This window comes from Hemibagrus wyckioides, linkage group LG05, assembly GCF_019097595.1.
Source record: "Hemibagrus wyckioides isolate EC202008001 linkage group LG05, SWU_Hwy_1.0, whole genome shotgun sequence".
In the NCBI taxonomy this organism is placed as follows: domain Eukaryota; kingdom Metazoa; phylum Chordata; class Actinopteri; order Siluriformes; family Bagridae; genus Hemibagrus; species Hemibagrus wyckioides.
In genome coordinates, this window is record NC_080714.1 from 23,803,260 (window position 1) to 23,819,386 (window position 16,127).

The 16,127-nt window shown below is 35.8% G+C and overlaps 2 protein-coding genes across 4 annotated transcripts; both read right to left on the minus strand.

Moving 5' to 3' along the window:
* Positions 1-685: 685 nt before the first annotated feature.
* LOC131353474 (solute carrier family 2, facilitated glucose transporter member 6-like) lies at positions 686-8,535 on the minus strand. Of its 3 annotated transcripts, none has more exons than XM_058390543.1 (10): positions 7,150-8,535; positions 4,867-5,020; positions 4,453-4,659; positions 4,168-4,267; positions 3,838-3,896; positions 2,989-3,138; positions 2,722-2,830; positions 2,440-2,604; positions 1,221-1,366; positions 686-1,073 (listed from the first exon to the last, which is right to left on the minus strand). In XM_058390543.1, the coding sequence occupies exons 1-10, from the start codon at positions 7,200-7,202 to the stop codon at positions 912-914; spliced, it is 1,305 nt and encodes a 434-aa protein (XP_058246526.1). In that variant the 5' UTR covers positions 7,203-8,535; the 3' UTR covers positions 686-911. The 3 variants fall into 3 exon arrangements, with proteins under 3 accessions (XP_058246526.1, XP_058246525.1, XP_058246527.1); XM_058390542.1 differs by having other exon boundaries at positions 687-1,073; positions 3,685-3,896; XM_058390544.1 differs by having other exon boundaries at positions 687-1,073; positions 3,685-3,896; positions 4,867-4,926; positions 7,150-7,230.
* Positions 8,536-8,636: 101 nt separating this feature from the next.
* Positions 8,637-16,070, minus strand: LOC131353473 (solute carrier family 2, facilitated glucose transporter member 6-like). Its single transcript, XM_058390541.1, has 10 exons — positions 15,913-16,070; positions 15,288-15,441; positions 14,886-15,092; positions 13,932-14,031; positions 13,522-13,733; positions 12,896-13,045; positions 12,675-12,783; positions 12,325-12,504; positions 10,337-10,482; positions 8,637-9,839 (listed from the first exon to the last, which is right to left on the minus strand). Exons 1-10 carry the CDS (start codon positions 15,981-15,983, stop codon positions 9,678-9,680), a joined length of 1,491 nt encoding a protein of 496 aa, XP_058246524.1. The 5' UTR covers positions 15,984-16,070; the 3' UTR covers positions 8,637-9,677.
* Positions 16,071-16,127: the final 57 nt, after the last annotated feature.

Below are 16,127 nucleotides of genomic sequence, written 5' to 3' on the forward strand. Positions count from 1 at the left end.
AAAATCTTTTTATAGTGAAATTATGGGATTGTATCAGTAACTCCACATCATTTTGGGCCACATCAACCAATGCTGTTGATTATTTTTCTGCAAGTGAATTGCTTGACTTGTTTTATTCCTAACTTAACTTTACATCTCATTTTTATCATTCTACATGATTTAGTAAACTATCCAATATATATATATTTTTTGACTCTATAAAAATGGATAGAATAGAGCTATATCTTGAAATAGGGGGAAGCGACTATTTAGAAAACAGTCTGGTCAGGCTGCCACATTAAAGTTCTTTAATTTAGCATTGAACTTAATTTTGAAATAAGTTCTTCACCAGGAATTTACTCTTACGGGATGTAGTTATTATATTAGGGAAGATGTCACTCACCACAAACTGCACAACTGAGTTATGAGCAATAAAAAAAAGTGGATAAGTGTAGTTTTCACAATAAAGAAATGCCAGCAACCTCCTGTCTGAAAGAAGCTCTAATGCTCATTTCTGATGAAAAAATTATACAGAACTGAAACAAACTTCGTTGTTCTCTTTCTGGAAATAAACTCTTCTTTCTGTACTGTTACAGTGGAGGATCTTTTCAAGGTCAGAATGGCAATGTTACATTTGACCTTTTATATATAATCAGTCACAAAAAAAGCATTTTTTTTTCTGTTTAATCAGGGGAATAGATGAATCCAAAATTACATCCATAAAACTGAACAAAGTTTGGTCTATTTAATTCAGGTCAACTCACTTTTAATGGACATTCTCGCAAAGCAGATTTACACTAACATATAAATTCATTATATAAATTCCAAATAAAAAAATTTAATTTAGAGATTAGCTCTGAGCAATGAAGAAGGTGACTTAAGTTCTGAAAAAGCTGCCTGGGATAACCTCTCTATGGTTGCATTAAAGAATTTCAGCTTTCAGCAATGCTGAAGGTGCGTATATTTTTGAAATAATTCTCAATTTCCTCCAGCGTTCGTCCTTTTGTTTCAGGCACACACTTGGCTGTGAATATGATGTTCACAACGCAGACCACACCGAAGAACACAAACGGTGCAAAGAGTCCATATGTGTCCTGTAAGAGGGGAATAATAATAATAATTTAGTCTCTTTGGTAAAATACTTAAAAACAGAGCATATGTCACATTCAGAACAATCATCTCTTCTAAACCATGGAAGAGACACATGCTTGCTTTATTGACCACAATGACATGAAATTTACCACTGCATGCATGAAGATGTCTGTCAGCACAAAAGCAGTGATGTATTTGACCACCACACTCAGGCCTGCAGCAATGCCACGCACTTTCATCGGCAGGATCTCCGGCATCAGCAGGCATGTAATCGGACCCCAACCTATTTCATAACCTGCTCAGGAGTAATATAAGAACAATAATAACTTCAGTTATACAACAGTGCTGTTGAATTCTTGAATTTGGTAAGAAAGTGGTGATTTATAATAGGCAAGGTTTATGTTAATGCAAATGTTTCACTACTTTATCAGTTCTATATGGATATTATTATTATTATATTACTATAAAATTCAGTTGTGGGTAATCTTTGATATTATGCAGTTTATTTAGCATTTTTGGAAAGAGTCTCAAGTGTCAGTGCTTTGTAACAGTCTGAGGTAAAGCCATGGGAAAGTCTACAGCACCGAGGCTTCTGTGCACTGTGGTTTCACACATTTATGAGAAGCTTCAAAAGGAAGAAAAGAAAAGGCTGCTGAAGTAGTGACTGGTTACAGCTCTATAGCAGCTCTGATTAAAGGAAATAACATGTCACATAGCACAACATATTGTAAAGCACCCCCCCTAAAAGTCAGTGAAATGAGTTAATGTTTACATACAACATCAGAATAGTAAAAAGAAGAGCGGATTTCAGTGTGGTTTGGATTTGTTGCCAGACGCCTGTTGGTCTAGTTTCAGAAAATGCTGATTTCCTGGTATTTTCCTCCCTTCAGTGATGCACCACAGTCTGCAGAGTTTATAAACAATGAGCAGCACTACTGTACTGTGAATAGCAAGTCTGCAGGGGGAAGCACTTTGTTGCTAAGTGAGGTCAGAAGAGAATGGCCAGACCGGTTTGAGCGGACAGGAAGGCTAAGGTGACTTGAATAACCAATCTTTTAAACCATGAGGAGCAGAAATATCAGAACACCTTAAGGTGGATGGAACAAAATAACATACAACTACACTCAAGTATACTCTGGGCTGACAGCCAAGTGCAGGAATCTGTGGCTACTTTTAAATCCCTATCAGTTCACCCCAACTGCTAAATTAGACCATTACCTGTACTGTAAATTGCTGTGATATAACAGTACCACACTGTACCACTTCAGGATATTAGGTTTATTTCCTTACAAAACCTTGATTGCGGGTGATATGGTTATCACGATGTGGTGTGAAATTTCATTTCTGGTGTGAAAACCAAGTACTCACCAAGTGTTATAAAGATGATGCTGATGAGGGGGATAACTGTAATGCTACTAATGGCTTCATATGGCTCTTTAGCAGACAGGGCCTCAACAGTTATGTTCCCAGGGTTACATGATATTTTGAGGGTGTATATGATCAATGTCAGCATGGCCAGATGCATTATAAATGCTGAAAGGGAAAAGTGCATCTTTCATGAATCGGACAGCAGCTGTGATGATGCATAAAGGAAAAGCTTTGTGATTATGCTGAAGGTTAAAAAGGTTGTCATGCCTCAGCAGAACAAACCTGATATGTAAAGTAGAGATTTCCTGCCAGCTTTGTCCATTAAACCAGCTGCGATTATAACAGTGACCAGTCTAACAAATCCCACTATGGCTGCATCGTACTTGGGTGCCTAGATAAAGACATAGTATTTGGAAAATATAACATGAGAGGCTTAGACAATGAAGAAATGTATATCAATGTACACGTAAGTCATATTGTCTGATTATCTGTTTACATTCCATGGGCAAATTCATAAAACAAACAGTATCTATGTTTGAAGCCACTCACCAGTGAAACAGCTGTTTTCTCAAAGATTGGCTCCAGATAAACCAAGGTGGGTGCAATACCTGTCATCTGCTGCAGGATTCTCATAAACACAGAGATCAAGATTGGCTTAAAGAGGAATGGACTCTTAAGATCTGACCACTGCGTTCCAGCCTGTTGGAAAAGTTAAATTGGGGCTGTTGTCAATTAGGTTACACTAGGGGTATTCAAGTAAAAAAAGAAGAAGATAAAGAAGCCAAATTAGGAAATTAAGCTACACATTGCATCACTGAATGCCATCAATATTTAGCTTTCAATAAGTGATTAGTTATTGGTTTAGGCTATAAATAAATAAAACATCAGGGAAGAAAACGGTCAGAAGATGGCAAACTCAGTAACCAGACAGTAACCAGGGGCCCTGGAGCTGTGAGGTCACATGCTACCTACTGAATGCATCAGGTTTATAATATACAGTACATTAAAATTTGTAGAAATTGTAGAAATCTCCTGATGCATTCAGTCAGGTCACAGTAGTGTTTACGTATTTTGGGCTTTATAATACAATATACAATCATACATCTCATTTTTAATGAATGCATTGATACATTATCGTGTATTCACCGATAGAGACTACAAAGCTCTTTTGTACATTGCAGATAAAGGCATCTGCCAAATGCTGTAAATGTAAATTATCTCTGTATCCATGCTGTTTGTTACTACCTGGGATTCGATACTGTGCTGAATTTGATTGAGTTCATCAGTAGAGTCTAAATCATGGCCCCTGAGCCATTTGAGGGCTCTTTCAGCTTCATTCATTTTGTTATTAGTGATGAGGTAACGTGGAGAGTTTGGCATGAAGCACATCAGGATTACCATAATCAGAACAGGTACTTCACCAGCTACAGCCAGCCACCGCCATGGTAGAACCAAATCTATGAGACAAGAAAGGAAATCCCACTTATATTATCTAAAAAAAAAAATTAGAATATAATTATTACTTAAGTAGAGTATTATTTTAACTTTTTTCAGTTATTTGAACACTACAGTGTTTTTATAAAATGTATCTTTCATACTTCTGTGAGTGTGTATGTGCACACTATAGCTTATTTGCAGGCATGCCAGGCTTTTCTCATGAAACCAACTCGAATAGGTTACAGACAACAAAGTTAATTCAGCACAAAATCACAGAGAAAAGACACTTACCGAGAGCATAGAGTGCCAGACCTCCAATGACAATCATGATCTCAGGACTGGATCCCAGGAATCCTCTGACACCTGGATGTGAAATCTCTGACACATAGACCTGCAACAAAAAACACATGATGACTGCTTATGTTTCAAAAACACAAAAAACTAGACATTTGTAAGTGCAATTTTCTTTTTTCCTTGTGACAAAAGCTTAAGCAAGGGATCTTGTCTGGGGAGTGCCTAGAAAGGAAAAACACAGAAATGTGAAACAAGAGACATCACACCCAGAAATGTACCTACAGGAACAGAGCTGGCTGTAATGCCAGCAGCAACGCCTGTGAAACATCTTCCGAGGAGAAGCAACCACACTTTATTCGCTGGTGCAATCGTGAGAAACCCCACCGTGGAGGGAATTACGGACATCATGATGGTGTGTTTCCTTCCAATTTTGTCGATTATCAGCATGGCAATCAACCCTCCTACTATAGCTCCAACCGCAAAAACAGACTATTCAACAAATACAACAGAACCAGAGTCAAATTTATTGGATACACATATGAGAACTTCATTTTGGTCAGATCTGGTATTTAAAAGTCAAGAAAACCACTGTGCAGTCAGTGTGTGTTCATGTCATTTTCTTTAATTTGTAGATGAATTCTCAATGCAATTTGGGATAACGTGATATTCTTTGAGAAACCAAAAAGCTACTCTTACCCCAAACCAAGAAATCTGATCAACATTCATGTGCATACTTGGATCATCATCCTCCTGAACCTGTGGAATCACAGCGGAGGGAAGTACCATGGAATATCCATACACAAAACTGCCCAAAATAGCTGAAAAGGCAGCAACATAGAGCCTGCCATTTCTAAGGGGAAAACAAGTTCACAACACAAATGAATATTAAAATATTAACTGTCCCCTGTGCTATAAAATAGAGAAGTGGTGATGAATCATACAAAGTGAAAAGTCACAGATGGGAGATCTAGTTAAAAGTCAAATCAAGATCTTAAGGCTCATAAGGCAACAAAAACACTGCAGCGTCACGGTGCTCAGAATGACACGAGCAAACAGATGACAGTGTGTGAGAAGTGAGAAATATGCAATATAAACAAATGCAGTGAATAAATACACAGGATAATGAATAAAGTAAAGAGTAAATGCACAGAAAAATAAATACACTAATGCTTGCCAAAAAAACGTGAGTTTGTTATGTGGTGAAAATTCACCTACAAAAGAACAGAGGCTGTTTTCTGTTTAACATAATTATTTGATGCAATGCTTGTGGCTGGGGAGGTTATGTGTTCTCACACCTGCACCTCAGATCATCTCCAGAGAACAGAACAGAATCACAGTGAATATAGTCTCAGTATGAGGAAGGAGGGCCCTCTTCTCTTGCTTACTGATACAATAGATTCTTAGAAAAAAGGTTGCTAAAGTGGAACAGATACACAAGCTCCCCCCCCTAATTCACATACAGTAACTTTGTTACCTAATATGGGCTGGAAGGTTACAGGTTCTATACATAAACCGGAAAAACACAGCAAGTTCAAAGCCTGCAGGTTCAGGAAGTCTGCTCTGGGACTACTTCTGTGACACTTTCTCTGCATAACTCTCTGTCTAGTAAATTCTGTATATCAAAGAGCAGACATCCTGTCTGTCAGCTAGACTTCTCATTTCATGAAGCACATCATTTTTCATACAGAAAAATCATTAACTCTTCAAGCAGAATTAAAAAACAAAGCATAATAAAATGTTATACTACACTGATCACACATGTTCTGCACCATTCTACCTTTAAGCTTCTGGCACAGCTCACCTGAACCCACCATGACTCAAGAAACAAGAAAGATATGCATTAGGACTGTTGTCACACCTGGCACTCAGGTGGTAACTGGTGGAATGACCTTCTCCTGGCTGTCTGAAAAACTGAATCACTGACAGTCTTCAAGCACTTGTGTTAGCATTTCGATTCTATATTTTAGCTTGAAGAAGTGATCCCCTGGCTGATCTTTTATGAAAATGTCTTAAAAAGTTGGAAATATGTCTTAAAAAGTTCCCATATGGAAAGCAAAGACCAGTGCAACTTAATCCGTATGGGGCATATGTTTGTCATACATGATATTAAATACAGACATCAAATACAGCCTTTTATTTATCTACAGTCAAACTTTTGCTTTCAGAATTAAGCTGCAAATATACCATATAGTCGGATGGAAATAACAACTCTTATTCATTTTTTAATATCCAAATGCTTGTGTGTTTTCATGTTGTTTTGACTTCCTCCAGTTCAAGAATGAGAGTAGAGGTAATACTCAAGGAAACAAAGGTTTCCTTGGAAAAACAAACAAACAGATGAATAGTGGGTGCACACTAACTCCTCAAAAGAATCCACTGTGTATAATTGCCTATAAACTACACTGAAAGTATACTGATACCGGAGATTTACTTGTACCAATAACAGGCTTCAAAAAGACTGAATGAACAAAAACCCAAACAATTAACTGATTAGCGCATACCTACACAAATCATAGACATTTTTTTAATACAATAGTCTTAGTCATATTGAAAACCCTAGACATAAGCATCAGATCTGTTGAAAAAATGTATTGTGTAACCAGGTTTAAGTTTGTTTTCTAATTTTGGGAGCACTTGCAAAATAAAGTTTAATTTTAAAATTTTAAGGTTTTAACTTTTTATAGAAGTTAAAGTAAATCAGATCATTTGCTTTTTTTTTCTAGTATAAAATTCTCCTATTTGTTTTTTGTCATATTTACAGATTTTTCTGAGAGAGAAACACAGTAAATAGCATAACAATACAAAATAAACATCCTATCCTATGCAAAGTAACCAGTGCAAACAATTGTCTAAAAATGTGTCTAAAATTTGTGTTAAAGATAAAACATTTTTGTAATGAGTGAAAGTAAATATGCCACAAAGAGAGACAGAGAAGGAATAAGTAAAGAGCAAAAATATACAGAATTATTTAAAAGCTACCTTATTTGTCTCTTTGTATTCAGTAACAGTGGAGTTGTTTCTTCTGATGCCATGGCTTCCTGTGTGCCCTCAATCTCTGACTTTCTCTCTATATGGCAGCTTAATGCTATAGAATAAATCTAAAGTGAAACTAAAGTGTTTGTGTGCCACATCAGGTATATCAAGCCACACAGAAGAGTGAGGGAATCTGAGGAAGCAGGGCCTATAGAAATGGATTATATTTGCATTTTATATGTTAAGCAAGTGCGGTGCAAATTTCATAAGCCACAATTATCTGTTCTTTAAACTGTAAATTGATTAAGTGTGCACGTTGATACAGGGCACATGTGCAGTTGCATGCTGGCATGTTTGATGCCTTCATGTACTTAGCACTGCAGGAAGGCATGGCTGGATTACATGTTAATGAGAAATAGTTTTTGTTGTGGAAACATGAGGCTATATAAAATCACTTGGTTTGTGACTATTTTCTGTCAGGTTTACCTTTTACGTATCTTTGCACAAACTCACCACGGTTCCAAATATTATTCAGACCTTTTTCTATCTGGCCGATTTTTCCCTTCCAGTGCTCCTTTCTGAGTGGAAATTACATAGAAAGCTGCTAGCAACCCTTTTCTTCAGTCCTTTAGAAAATAGTGTGGTACAGTCTTCCACTTCAGAAGTCATTGATTTTGGCTTGTAACTGCTATTTGTGATGGTTACTCGAATGCTTTAGTTCCTGAAGAGGGCAGAGGTCACTAACCACAAACTGCAAGAAGAAATGGGCAATAAGAGGAAAGTGGATGATTGTGCTTTTTATAGAAAAGATAGTTTACTATGTCATATGACATCGTCTCTAAAAGAAAACTGGGGGGGAACACTGGGAAAAAATAAACTGAACTGAAACAAATACACTATATTGCCAAAAGTTTTGGAACACCCCTCCAAATCATTGGAATTCAGGTGTTGTTTTTCAGGGGTTGGGCTCGGCCCCTTAGTTCCAGTGAAAGGAACTCTTAATGCTTCAGCTTCATACCAAGACATTTTGGACAATTTCATGCTCCCAACTTTGTGGGAACAGTTTGGGGATGACCCCTTCCTGTTCCAACATGACTGCACACCAGTGCACAAAGCAAGGTCCATAAAGACATGGATAACTCTGTGAAGTTCCTCCACACCAAACTCACTCATGAAGATGTGTTCACAGCTGGCAGAATGGTATTTTTCCAGGTGGTTAATGCTGCTTATTATATTCAGAGCACTCCCACACACATGAAAAATGTTTTAGAGACCCCACCACTAAGCAGGTCCTCTTCAGCGTCATCCCTTAGTTATAGTGTGGATCTGGCTAGCTTTCTCAGTTATGCAGATCGTATTTAGCTACCTTAGTAAAAGCTATTGATGGGCTTACTGAAGCTTTGATATGACCTTTTTAAATCACTGGTTTAAAAACGGGTATTCATTATATTTAAAATTAGAGTTGGTGAAAATACACAAATTATTTACTCAAGTCAAAGTGCATGCAGTTTAATAAATCAATAAATTAATAATTCTGGTAAAATCGGCTACAAATGTACAGGTACAAAAAGAACAAGAAATAAAATCACAAAAGGAAATCTCACACCTCCTTTAGTTACTGATGGTAAATTATCTGTTTTATGTTCGCTAGCATGATACTAACTCTGACCATACAATCTAGCCGAAACTAGCTGTCATTGTTAGTTGTCACAGTACAAACTTTCTTGATAAATGCACACAAATTGCACACTGCAGCAGCCAGTTTCCTGTGCTGATAAGTAGAACTTGTTAAAGTGTAGAAGTAGAAAGAGTTTGTAGCTACAAATGATGTTAAAATATCACTTTCTACGTATACGATTTAAGAGAAATGTATAAAGGTGAATGGAGACAGCAGTAAGTAAACATCAGAAGCATTAGGTGAAATAAAAACTCAAGTAAAATAGAAATATTTAAAATGTAGAGGTATGTTCATTTCAAAAATTGTTGCCGTGAAAATACTTGAAGCTTTGCTCACAGTGCACATGAGTGCCATCTTCTGGTGAAGAGAATATTGTCTCAGATTAAACCAGATTTAACTTGTCTGTAATGTCTGTTATAGTCTGTCAGTTCTAACACTCGAATGTATTTTTCTACATGCTTTCTATGAAATAATATCTATGAACTGTATTATTATCTGACATCAGATATTGCTTAAAAGGTAACTACAATATAGCGATGTTCCTTGATTTAACATGACCTGCTTTTGTTAGACATAATAGCCTGCATGAAAATATCCAGTGAACTCTGTAAGCATCCACTTATAGAACTTCACTGATACATGGCCTAACTGTGATCCTTTGGCCGATTTAAAGTACTTTAAAATGTCATATCAGGTCGTGGGACACACAGCTTCACTGGGAGTCAGTTAGCATTTAAGGAGATGATTTTGGTGGTAAGAAAATAATATCTCATTGTTTAATGGACTTTACAAACAGGATAAACAACTTTTGCATATGCTGACTAGAAGAACCTTTCTGAGATTCCCTGAATGCCTTTCAGCTTTCAGCAATGGTGAAAGTGCGTCCAGTTCTGAAATAGTTCTCAATTTCCTCCAGCGTACGTCCTTTGGTTTCAGGCACACACTTGGCTGTGAATATGATGTTCACCACACAGACTACACAGAAGAACAGAAACGGTGCAAAAAGCCCATATGCCTCCTGTAAAAGAGAAAAATGGGGGAAATGTAGTAATCCTAATCTTTGCACAATACAGGAAAGTTTAGACTGTGGCATATTATGTAAGAGCACAAGTGATCTCCTCTACTCTGTGGAATAGTTCACACACTGAGTGATTGCAACAGACTAGGGGAAATGAGAAATTTCCAATCCTGCATCAGATTGTATTATATCTGACTGAGTTCAATCAGGATTCAGTTCATTTGACCTTACATATATCAAATTTGCCTGCGTGGCAATTTTATTTAGAAATGAAAGTTTACATACTTTTTATATTATACTTGGAAAATGTATAGATAGATAGATAGATATCTAGATAGATAGATTAGAAATGAAAGTTACATACTTTTTATATTATACTTGGAAAATGTATAGATAGATAGATAGATAGATAGATAGATAGATAGATAGATAGATAGATAGATAGATAGATAGATAGATAGATAGATAGATAGATAAAAAAGTACTATGGGATTTACCACTGCATGCATGAAGACCTGTGTCAGCACAAAAGCAGTGACCCAGCTGACCGCCACACACAGGCCTGAAGCAACTCCACGTGCTGTCGTTGGCAGGATCTCCGACATCAGGAGCCATGTGATTGGACCCCATCCCATTGCGTAACCTGCTCAGAAACACCACATCAAACAATAAATAACAACAGAAACTAAAGAAACAAAACTATAATAAGTGTAACTACAGTTTTAAAAAAAATAATAATAATTAAACGTCACCTTCAATAAACAGAAACTTTTAATAAATCATTTGGAAATTGCTGTGGTACGAGAGGAATAAAAATAACGTGCTGTTATTGGAAATTGATTTTTTTGTTTTCCCATAACAGCATGCTACATACCATTTTATTTATTACTTATACAACACCTTTAAACCATGAAAGACGGAGCAAAAACTACATTATAAAGACAAGTTAAAAAGAGCATGTAAGGTTTTGTGTATGTTGGATTTTTTTTGTAATTATCTATACTTTTCAGACTCCACTTTATTCACTATTTGATTACAAATTTCATTTGTAAATTATATATATATATATATATATATATATATATATATATATATATATATATATATATATATATATATATATATATATATATATATATATATATATATATATATATATATATATATATATATATATATATATATATATATATATATATATATATATATATATATATATATATATATATATATATATATATATATAATGCACTTTAACCTGATTGAAAATTAGAGTTGTGTAACAATATGATTATTTCTGTATTTAGTTTCACAAAGTCACCTATCAGGCTGCTGTCCAAACCAATTCCCTTTACATTCTTTTTAAGCGCAATCTGAAAACACCTCAGCAGTATGAGCAACAAAATAACATAGTTTTGGCTATCCATCACAATAAGTTAGTAGATTTTAAACATCACTACAATATAACATGTTAAACTATACAGTATAGTTGATATACTTCCAAATGTTGAAACGAGGAAGGCACCGAGTGAAATTTCATCACTGAGTGACCAAAATGGCCAACATGAAACAAACATCTAAAGTGAGACTTGAGAAGTAACAACCAATACTTATACCAGTTATCTGGCCTTTTTAAATCTTGAGATTAAATTAATAATATATATTAATAATAATGAATTAATAATTAATATATATAAATTTATTTTGTCATAATTACTGATTTAATAAGGCTATATTAACAGTAATTAAGTAAGGAATAATATGCAATTGTGTGTGTGTGTGTTTTTATAGGAAAGTAACTGTCTTTACTAGAAAGTGGAAACCTATTTTATCATAGTGATTACACAATAGAAAACGCATCAGTTTTTTTTATTTGTTAACGTTTCCAGTGTGGAATATTCTTGAAACAAGTTCCCGTTTTTCATTTATGTAATGACAGACTGTCGTTCCCTACCAACCTCTCTTCTTTTTTTCACTTCTGAAGTTAATAACAGAAAATTTGCAGCTTTTTGTGTTGTGGCATAAAAGTAAAAAGTCCAAAAGACTTCTCCCATATCAGAAACTTGTATTTACAGCTTTGCCTATATTGCCAAGTGCTGACATTTGAGAATACTTCCAAGAAATGCTAAATAAATATATTAGAACAAGTGCATTAACGTAAACCTTACAGCAGGAGCTACGGTCAGAACTGCTGTTACTGCTGTTAGAAAATCATTCATATCTGTAAGATTTAGTTTAGCAAATAATAATAATTAAAAACAAATAGGTATACTGTTAAAGTTATGTTATACTGGTTTAGGTATAAATGACGATACCAGAAAAAATGACTTTTATGTCCATGTTGTTTATACTATCTACAAAACATTGATATTTGTTTATATGTTTGTTATATTGTTGTGTGAATTGTTAAACATTTTCAACTCACTTGTGAAATTGTCTTTATAACCTAAAGAATACATTGATATTGTTTAAATCGAGCACTTACCAAATATTATAAACATGATGCTGAAGAGAGGGATAAGTGTGCTGGAGCTTATACCATGACTTGCCATGGCTTCATTTGCATTTGCCACAGACGAGACCGTGGCAGTAATGTTAACGATATCACATGGTGTTTTGTGGTTGTATATGCCCATTGTCAGTGTAGACAGATACATTATAAAAGCTGAAAATGTAAAGAGCACAAGTTATCATATTGTACAGTGACTATCATATGTCACAACATTATTATAACTCACTTCCACAGCAACTGTATAGCAGAACTGCAACATTATAGTAAGCACTAAGTTTCAGATGAAATATTCAACAGGACCAAACTTGTTGTGCAACACAAACCTGATGTGTAAAGCAGAGCTTTCCTGCCAGCTTTGTCCATTAAACCAGCTGCAATTGCAACAGATAACAGTCTAACAAGTCCCACTATTGCTGCGTCTAACTTGGGATCCTAGATAACATTAAGAAAATGTAATGTGACAGCCATAGACACATTAAATATGTACATTCACACAAATATACATCATGCAATACTGATTTAACAGATGTTCAAAGCTTCTCACCAGTGAAACGGCAGTTTTCTCAAAAATAGGCTGAAGATAAACCAAGATTGGTGTAATACCCGTCATCTGCTGCAGGAATCTCATGAACACAGAGATCAAGATTGGCTTGTAGAAGAAGGGACTCCTAAGATCTCTCCACTGTATTCCAACCTGTTGGAAAGGTTTGTTACATTGTTACGTAACCGGAAATGCTTACGGATACAGCCACGAAAAAATAGTGACAACAGACTCCTTTTTAAACATTATTGATTGGTATTTGGCTTTAAACAAGGCATTTTATCCTTTCACTAATTAAACCAGACCATAAAAATTATATGATCATCTGTAAAATCTTTCTCAGTGAGCCATCTTTACATAAAAGCATGTAATTGGCAAAAGAAGCCACAATCGCAGATCTGATACAGAAGCCACAATGAATTTTTTACATGCTGTTGAACTCCAGAAAGAATTGTTCCACTGAGCAACAAATCAATTTAAACTATGTGACCCTTTCCTGGTTCAGCATCTTTAGTACAATCAACCAGTTGATGAAATTTGCATTATCCAGTAAGTTCATTTAAAAATAATAGTCCTAGTTTTCATACAACAAAATTGCATTCCATAGATTATCCATACATGGATAATACCTGTGAATTGACACTGCGCTCAATTTGATTGAGTTCAGCAGTGTAGTTCGATTCAGAGCCCCTCAGCCATTTCAGGGCTCTAGAGGCCTCGTCACGTTTGTTGTTGCTGATGAGGTAACGTGGGGAGTTCGGCATGAAGCAGAGGAGGAATAGCATAATCAGAACAGGAACTTCCCCAGCTACAGCCAGCCACCGCCATGGCAGAACCAAGCCTGTGGGGGAAGAAAGAAAATCCCACATAGTTAGTGTCGTTTCCCCTTAAATTCCCTTAAGCATCTAAATCTTAATGACCAGATGGATTTCTAAAATGCAAACTGAAACAGGATGTGCTAAATGTGCTAAATGTGCAAACTAAGATATCTCTGCCCAAAATGAGTGAAATGAGAAGTAGAAGAAAGTGTGCCACTTACCCAGAAGATAGAGTGCCAGACTTCCGAAAACAGCCATTATCTGTGGACAAGATCCCAGGGCTCCTCTCACACCTGGATGTGAAATCTCTGACACGTAGACCTGTGATATTTAAGCATAATTAAGGCCTATGCTAATAAAATATTCCCAAAATAAAGGTGTTAATTAAACAGTCAGATGTCATTCTATCTTGGCATTATGTGCTAATCGCACCCACTGTGAGGATGGGAGTGTATCTATATGTATATGGAAGTTTGTATTGTAGTACCTGAGTTAGATATTTTACCTTTTTTAGGGTCCATTTGCTTTTGCTGTAGAGCAATAAATAAGCCACCACAGTTCCACCATATTTTCCTTGACACTGTATAGCTAAACAAATATATACTAGCGGTGCATATAGTCATCACTAACTGAGATAATTTCAGCCTCAGTATGGTTTGCCATAAATTTAGAAAATGATGACACCCTAATGTATTTGTAAAATTAGCTGTTAAAGTTCTGTCTTTATGCAATCTTCTATCACTGACTCAGACTTTGCAGTGGTTTGCATAAGTATTCACACCCTTGAACTCTTCCACATTTGGTAGTGTTACATCCTGGAACTGAAACTGGCCTTACTGGGGTTTTTTACTATTTGTTTTACATATTTGTAAATTAATTTGTAAATTAAAGGTGAACAAAGTTTAATGAAACAAAATAGCAGGAACCTTTGACTGCAACTGTTTTCTTTCCCTTTTCTTTCACTATTTCTCTGTTAAGTAAAATTGCAGACGGAATTAAGACTTAATTTGAATTAAGACTAAAACAGCTGCTAAGGTTCTTATTTAAAAAAAAACACTCACACACACACACACACACAAACACACAAACACACACTCTCTCTTTCTCACACACACACACACACACACAGGAATCTGAGACAAGAAATGCATTTCATCATACATCAGTGTACCTACAGGAATGGAGCTTGCTGTAATGCCACCAGCAACACCTGTGAGAAATCTGCCCAGGAGTAGCAGCCACACTTTATGAGCTGTCGTAATCATGAGAAACCCTGCCGTGGCGGGAATTACAGATATCATGATGCTGTGTTTCCTTCCCAATTTGTCGTTCAGCACCATGGCACTTAATCCTCCTACTATAGCTCCAATCGCAAAAACAGACTATTTAAAACACAGAAGATTCATATTTAGTGGACAAGTACACATGTACAGAAATGAAATTTTTGCTTGGATCTGAGGCTTTGTACATTGTAAGAGAAGATAAGCAACTTTACACATCATATTCTTTGATTTTTGTATTCTTTTTAGATTCATTGCAATTTAGGATCCAGTCAGAGACAAACAAACTGCTCTTACCCCAAACCAGGAAATCTGATGAACATCCATGTGCAGATTTGAATCCTTCTCCTTCTGAAGCTGTGGAATCACCGCAGAAGGAAATACCATGGCGTACCCGAAAATGAAATTGCCCAAAACAGCCGAAAAGGCAGCAAGAAAGAGCCAGCCATTTCTAATGGAAAGGAATTTAGCAAGAGCAATTACATGTTTAATATAAAGTGTCCACTAAAACAAACAGGATATCAGAGAAGTATAAAATCAGCCACACAATGTGAAGGGTCACTAATGGTCGTTTCTTTGTTTTGTTTTTTTAATTGTCATTCCGCAAGTCGTTTATACCAGAAACAGAACAGGAGTGCAACGTGTGAGATACGTGCAAAATATACAGAAACATATAAAATATATATAAAAAAATATAATATAAAAAAATATATAAAAACAGAAGTCAGTAAATTCCTAGGATAAAGTATACACAGGACAATTTGGACAGTAAATAAACACAATACCTATGCAGGCCTACACAGGACAAGAAGGGCTCAAAAAACAAAAAATAAAAATAAAACAGTTAAAAAAGTGTGTGTGTGTGTATATATATATATATATATAGAGAGAGAGAGAGAGAGAGAGAGAGAGAGAGAGTTACCTTATATTATTTTTATTTTTATTCTTGCTATTTGATAGCAATGGAGTTGCTTCGTTCTCTGCTGATGCCATTGCTTCCTCTGTGTCCTCACTTTCTGACTAAACTTCTAACTGGCAATCACATCTTATAGCTGAAGCTGAAGTGAACCCGAGACTATGCGTCTGTGTTTGAAATCTCGGAATTTTTGGTGTCTTGCCTCTACAGCGTGAGGAATT